This window comes from Diceros bicornis, chromosome 6 (genome assembly GCF_020826845.1).
Source record: "Diceros bicornis minor isolate mBicDic1 chromosome 6, mDicBic1.mat.cur, whole genome shotgun sequence".
Lineage (NCBI taxonomy): Eukaryota > Metazoa > Chordata > Mammalia > Perissodactyla > Rhinocerotidae > Diceros > Diceros bicornis.
Window position 1 is genome coordinate 94,802,058 of NC_080745.1, and position 7,088 is coordinate 94,809,145.

The 7,088-nt window shown below is 58.8% G+C and overlaps 1 protein-coding gene across 2 annotated transcripts in view; it reads left to right on the forward strand.

Moving 5' to 3' along the window:
- The window catches only part of INPP5A (inositol polyphosphate-5-phosphatase A), a 236,041-nt gene extending 229,411 nt beyond the window's left edge, over nucleotides 1-6,630 (forward strand). The window contains exons 13-16 of one of the 2 annotated variants that reach the window (XM_058544330.1): nucleotides 2,474-2,585; nucleotides 5,405-5,473; nucleotides 6,380-6,416; nucleotides 6,555-6,611. In XM_058544330.1, coding sequence (XP_058400313.1) covers nucleotides 2,474-2,585; nucleotides 5,405-5,473; nucleotides 6,380-6,416; nucleotides 6,555-6,604 — 268 coding nt within the window. In that variant the 3' untranslated portion in view covers nucleotides 6,605-6,611. Of the gene's footprint in view, nucleotides 1-2,473; nucleotides 2,586-5,404; nucleotides 5,474-6,379; nucleotides 6,468-6,554 lie in introns of both variants that reach the window. The other variant, XM_058544331.1, reaches the window with a different exon arrangement.
- Nucleotides 6,631-7,088: the final 458 nt, after the last annotated feature.

Genomic DNA, 7,088 nt, shown 5'->3' on the forward strand with positions numbered 1-7,088 from the left:
TGGTACAGCCTCAGACGGGACCCCCAGACCGGCAGGCACTCGGGGGGCAGTCTCTGCAGTAGCAACAGTGTCCTAGGTGTAACTGAGTATCAGACGGTGGGTATGAAGCACGTGGACTTCAGTCTTGTGTCCGGCCGGATCACGTCTCTGAGTGGTGCTTTTAAGCCGGGCCTCCTACGCCTCCTGTGGAGCCGTGTGCAGTTGCGTGCCTGCCCCTCCTCTGAGGTCACCCAGAGGGGAGCAGCTGGGGCTAGGGGAGGTGGTGGAATGCTCGAGAATCGGCAGGAAGCACCTGACTCACAGCATCAGGCACAGAGAGCCGCCAGACAGTGCTCCCTTTAAAGTGTAGCTGCCTCCTGCCGGGTGGGGGAAGCAGGTGGTGGACCTCGCCTCACAGATACCTGCCAGGTCGGCCACAGATTCCTGCTGGATACACTTGTCCTGTCGCCGCTCATAGCAAAGAACCTTGTGCCCCAGCACAACGCCCACAGAAAGGGAAAATTACACCTGGGCACTGACGAGCTCCCCATGGGCTCAGAGCCTGGAGGACCTTCTGAGCCGTGGCCACAGGCCTGCCAGCCAGCCTCACCCCTGACCTTTGCCCCCAGCCGGGGGCTTGCTCTGAAGTGACTCAGCACATTGTCCTTTGGAAACTTGGGGTAGACCGATGTGGACCCCTGATTGCCGCAGTAGCCAGGTGACGTGTTCCCCGAGGAGGGCCATCTGGCCTGTGGGTCCCACTGCATGGAGCCCGTCCCCCGTGTCCCCTGGGCACCCAGATTAGATGCTGTGTGTGAGGAAAGGCAGGTCCTAGCTGGGCGGATGTCCGTCTCTCATGGTCACAGTTGAGTTTAACTGGGAAGGCCCTGAAGGAGGAGCCCTGGCACTCGGTGTCAGGAGACAGGCCGGCCGTTGGCTCGCCACTTCTCCTGAAAAGAAGTCTGCAGGGTGTTGGTGCTCTCTGCTCTTTAAAAGGGTGATGCGGTGAGAAGCAGGGCGAGCCAGGTTTGCTTTTAACCGTAGTTGCTGCTTTGGGTCTTTAACCAAGTAAAGCAGTAGTTCCCTGCGGGGGCCAAGGTCACAGTCGAGTTTCCTATGAGAGTGTGGGACCCCGTGGGAGGACGGGGAAGGCTGGACCGTCGGCTTGGGCAGTCGTGACCTGTGGGTCTGACCGCCTCCTAGATGCTTGAGGCTCAGAGTGACGTGGGTCTGAGGCCAGACCAGAGTCCCCACCTGACCAGGTGCTGCGACAGGAGCAGCCCCCAGAGCCAGTCGCATTCTTCTTTTCCGCTGAAAGGAGCAGGGAAATTTAACAGAGAACATGGTGCCCTTCACAGCAAATTCCATTAACCTAAGAAAACACATTCGTCTTTACAAGGGAAATTTGTAGACCCTACTGAAGGCCATACAAGACGCACCACAGATCAGCAGACACACCACGTCTGTGGGTACACACCTGCCACAGCCAAGACCCTCCCCAAGCAGGCTCATTCTGAACCGAGTTCATTTACTTCGGTGCAGTCCCCGTCAAAGTGCCCACTGGGGTGGGGTTGGCATTTGTGAGTGGACGGGGGTAGGCCCACCGCGCAGCATAGAACTCGGAGGCAGGGCTGTTCTGGTGAGTCCTGGGGACAGGAGGAAGCTGCCCGCAGGCAGAGGAACATGCGGGGCCTCAGCCAGGCCGCCATGGACAAGTGGCCGATGTCTGAGGCACAGCCAGCCAGGCCCCTAGGACGATGGGGGTGTGCTCAGCTGGCGCTCCGAGGCCGAACCTTGGGGCTGGCAGCACCCCCACTTGCTTCTCCCCCACGTTTGCACTACTTGCTGGCCCATCGTTGGCCGTGGTGCCTCCAGTCCCGGGGGGCCCTAGGCCTCCCGGTGGCCAAGTGGGGGCAGTGGGCGGGAAGGGCAGCGAGTCAGGGACAGTCACATGCTGCGCCACAGTGATGACCCCAAGGCCATGGCCTGGCACCTGGCATCTCCTGAGATGGGGACACTGCAGGGGGAGCAGGCTGTGGGGACAAGGCTGTGGCCAAGTCGGGCCCCAGCTGTCCATCGGCTGCCTCGGGGAGTGCAAGATGTCCCGGCTGGAGCCCCCAGTGAGGGCACCTGCATTTAGAGGCATTTCATGGGATTAGACGGCCGAGTCGCTGGGATGCAGGTGGGAAGGAGGACCCCGCTGAGCTGGGCACGTCTGCGTCACGGGGGTCAGGGAGCAGGGGGTCATTTCTCCCCTGCAGGTTTGTGAAGATACTGTGCTAGAACTAAAATGCAAGTGAAAACTTAAATTGTGAGTTTGACTTTACATTCTAGAAACTTCTGTATGTGTATTCTTTTCCTGGATAGGGTTGGCTATTCTCAGGTGAGTGGGCAAAGAATCTGCACAGCCCTCCCCTCGGGTGGAGGAGGAGTGGCTAGAGGAGGGGCTGGAGCCAGGCAGCGCTGACCGAGCCTTTGTGTCCTGTCTCCCCAGCTACCCGTACAGCGAGGACTGCAGCCAGGGCCAGCAGTACATGAACACCCGGTGCCCCGCCTGGTGCGACCGTGTCCTCATGTCCCCATCTGCCAAGGAGCTGATTCTGAGGGTAAGTGCGGGAGCCCCCAGTGCCGCCCACTGTGGCCCTGGGACGGGCCACTCAGAGGGACCCAGGGCAACAGCCCAGGTGGGGAGCTGCTGGGTCTGGAGTGCCTGTCTTGCTGTGGGCCTGGTGTAAGCCCTGACCCATCCCGTGACGGCCCTTCGTCACTCTGGAGCCAGTGCGCAGGCTTGCAGGGTCTGCAGACGGAGCTGGGTCTCTGGCCCCTGTGAGTGTCTGGTATCTTTCTGGTCGTCAGTTAGAGCTTTAAAAATCGTTATAGTTTACTATATTCTCGGGGATTAAGTGCGCTCCTGTCTACAGAGGAGCTTGTGAGCTGGGCAGTGTGGTCGAGACGTCTGTCGTGACCTTCTGAAACTAGATCAGCCAGGTTCACACTGGGCCTGACCCGTTAGAATGAACAGGCGACGTTCAGGAGACGGCCCAGTGCGCTGGGTGTCAGAATGTTCAGGTTTCCTGTGGCCTCTTGATTTTCCAGGGTTTTTCAGTGCCCACATTTTAACAAAAAAGGAGTGTTTTTCAAAAGAATCAATATCTGAATTGGTTTTCTCAACTCCATTTGTGAAAAAATATGATAATGAAGGTCATCGATTCGTCAGACAGCAGCCTGATGTTCAGGGCTCAGAGTAGACGGGCCCAACGTGACGTGGGCGGCAGTCAGGAGGGGCAGGAGGCACTGGCGACCCCACCGCAGGGCTGGGCTGGAGCACCAGGCCCTCCCCCGACCCCAACGCGTCTGTTTTAGGTCCCAGTGGCCCCCTCCGTGGCCCCTTCAACTACACCAAGGGACCCTGTCTGTGCCCCTGTGCCAGACCTTGGGCCCTCACCCAGGGACATGGGGCACATGGGGGCAAGAGGGGTGACAGCCAGAGGGCAGAGCCCCCAGGAGCTGCTCCAGCTGCACACCACGCCTGTCCCCCTGCTCAGTGGGCCCCTGCAGCTCCCCGCTGAGAGGCCCTACTGGCCTTTGCATTGAGGGCCGGCCTCAGTGCTCTTCCCTGAGCCCGAGCACCCTGGTGTGCGGGGAGGCAGCCTGCAGGGGGGGCTTGGCTGGAGGCAGGGGCTGGCGGGGACTGCTGCAGCTTGCTCTGACAGGCCAGGGCCTCGGCAGTCCTCCCCTGGCCTGTGGGCAGGGCCTGCACCCGGGTGGCTGTGAGACCCTCATGCTCAGGGCCCATCACTGAGGACAGCCACTTGGGCCCCTTCCCCTCGAGGCCTTGCTGAGTGAAGCTGCATCAGACGTTGGCTTAAGCGCACAGACCGGAGAGGAGCCTGCCTGGCACCCGGCCTAGGACACAGCCCTGCCCTCTCTGCTGGGCCTGCTGATCAGCACCCAGGAGATGACCATGGGAGGAATGAGATGAGTGGACAGTACGGTCGCATGCCTGCTGGCTCTGAGCACATGGGATGAGCTTGGCGCAGGGCCGCCGGCCAGATCGGGCACCTCCGGGGGCCTCGGGGTACAGAGAAGAGAAAAAGTCATCTACCAGGGAAACGTGGGAGACCCAGGAGAGTGCTCTCCAAGGTAAAGGCACGGTCAGCAGGAGTGCCGAGAATGTGGACGGAAGCTGGAACCCCACGCTGTCCCCACTGTTCACACTTGTTCACATCTTCTCTGGTTTGGAGACCAAGATTTGATGCTTCAGACACAGTGGGGACAGAGCTGGCTGGGCAGCCAGTCAGGAGGGCCACCACCTTCCTGGGGGTTGCTGCACCGAGAGCAGCTTCCTGGGCGTCATCCATCATGCCATGCTCGGTTACGTCGGCGTCGTGTTCCGTTCTGCTTCCCCAGCCCTAAAACGCCAGAAGTGGCGGGCGGGGGCGCTGCCAGGGCCTCGGTGATGGATGCGCGGCAAGGTGCGTGCGCCCCATGATTTGTTTATGTCTCTCACGGTCATGCAGTTGGAAATCCACCATTTTACGCTGCCTTTGTAAATTACTGCGCTGCGTTTGATGAATGTGCCGCACTTCCGTGACGGCAGCGTGGCGACCGTGAGGGATGGGACACACAGACTGTGCAGGAGGTTGTGTTTTCACACTTTCTGGCAGGCGACCATGCTGGAGAGTAAACCTGACCTTATGCTTCCCACTGCATCAAAGATGATTCAGTTTTAACTTTATAGTCTCAGATGCTTCAGCCGAGGATATAAAATTCCGGCCCAGTCGGAGCTGACAGATGCCAGGAACAGACTGTCACCGTCACACCCAGAAGATCGGTGTCTGCAGGCTCGCAGAGGCGGGCTGCAGAGGGAGCATTGTGCACACAGCGGTTAATTAACGTACACAGATCACTCTGTCAGCAGCGTGGAATCCAGTGGCATCTGTTCCCATTTGAACAGGGTGTGGTGGGTTAATAGAACCAGCTGTCAAAACAAATGTAAACAGGGAGACAGAGCGAGACGCGTGGCTTCCGTCCGTCCTGGAAGAGCGAGTGCGCAGGTGCACTGCGCAGTGACGCGGGCCACGCCTCCTGGGCTCAGGGGCACGTGCCAGGGGAGAGCTTGGGGGCCCACGCCGGGCTCCCCCACATCACCACCCTTCAGAGGCAGGAGCCCCCTCAGCCGGGAGAGCCAGGGGCCAAGGTGCCCAAGTGCTGCCAGGACTGCCAGAACTTTCTGTGCACCAGCCAGCCGCTCCCTCGTAGGGAGCAGGGGCACATTGGCAGCTCTCAGGCAGCCAGAGCCCTGTGGGAAGTGGGCAGGGTGGGTGGCGGGCAGCTCATTCGCAGGGACGGTCACCTCTCTGCCCCCAAGGAAGCCCTGCTCTTCCTGCCTCCCACACCGTCCCTCTCTGTTGGCTTTTCCCAGTCGGAGAGCGAGGAGAAGGTTGTCACCTACGACCACATCGGGCCCAACGTCTGCATGGGAGACCACAAGGTGACGTAACGGGCTGCGGTGCAGGGGCTGGGCCTGGGGCTGGACAGTGGGTGGGCGGGCGGGTGGCGGGGCTGGTGGCTTCTCTGGCCTCCTCTTCTATGCCTCCTTAGTCGCTGCACAGAGTAGGCCACGTTGGTCTGTTTTTACTGAATTTTAATAAAATACCAGAAGGTAGGTAGATAGGTGGGTGGCTAGATAGATAAGAAGGCAGAAATGACTAGTCGCAATAAAATAAAATATACATTTTTACTATTTGTAAAAAAATATTGCATCAACGGCTGATTTTCTGAAGGCCATTTTTCCAGTGAAAATATTTGGAATATTTTAATGGCCTTCCTATGCCGAGCACAGTGTCCACAGTGCAGGGGAAATGTGAGTGTTAGAGAGCCAGCCCTTTGGGGAGACACCGGGTATTTCCACACGTGGTGTACCAACACCAGTCATGTGGGCCCATAGGTCGTGTCTCACCTTCGGCCAAACTAGAGATGGCCATCATTTTCAAGGCCTCTGGGCTGAGACCACTGGGCGCATCACCCTAAGGCGGGTCCCTCACAGGTGCCGAGCAAGAGCAGCCCCGGGGACTGGCGTTCTGTCCTCCATGGTATCTGTGGCTTATTCTGCTGTCCTTTAAGTCAGTTTTCACGTTCGTTTTTATCTGGAAATGATTCTCTCTCCACAAAACACGGAGGCCCTTTGCCTTGGGCCTGTGGTGGCCCAGCCAGGCTTCAGTCCCGTTAACCGAGCTCTCACGCTGGTGCCCCGAGCACATGATAGGGTGACAGCCTTGGCCCGTGCTGACCGTGGACTCCGCCGGCTGCGGTTCAGGCAGCCCCACGAACGTGAGGGAGTGGGGCTGGTGGCACTCACCACATCGGTCCTGACACCCTGCTCTTGTCCCCAACGCAGCCCGTGTTCCTGGCCTTCCGAATTGCGCCTGGGGCAGGTAAACCTCACGCACATGTGCACAAGTGTTGTGTCGTGCAGTGACGCGGTGGTAAATATGACCCTTCCCTCCAGTTCACCTTTTCTGAGCTTTCTCTGGTGTGTTTGTTCCTTTAACAAATGACTGATTCCATGGCAGGGAGGAGATCCCCGCGGCACAGGAGGGCCCTCCACGTGACCTGCCTGTAGCCGAGGGGCACACGGAAGTCGAAGTCTATTGAAACCACACTCTTACAGCTGCATCGAGAAACCCGCCCGAGCGCCACCCACTAGACGGCCGGCCCCACACTTCCGCTTCAGCCTCCGGAGGGTTCCGGAAAAGCCTCACATACCTCACTGTCTTGTCTGTTCATGTGACATTAAGTAGAAATATTGGGTTTTTTAAATAAGTCACAATCCTGTTGCCAAAACTCTAATAGACAGCAAAGAGATTCTGTATTTTAGACTTCACAGTTTTCAACTTTTAATAATTGTTGGTGTGGAGGAGCTTCCCAGCGTAGAAACCCCACAAGTGTCCAGCGTCCCCTCTGTCAGCTGGAGGGGTGGCCCGGGGGGAGACAGGCGGGCTCTTTGCTGTCTCAGGCGGTGTGGCCACGTTAGCAGAGCGCAGGGCCCTCCTCGGCACTGGGATGGCCCCTCCTTAGTTACTGTGCTGCCATGTCACATGGCCTCT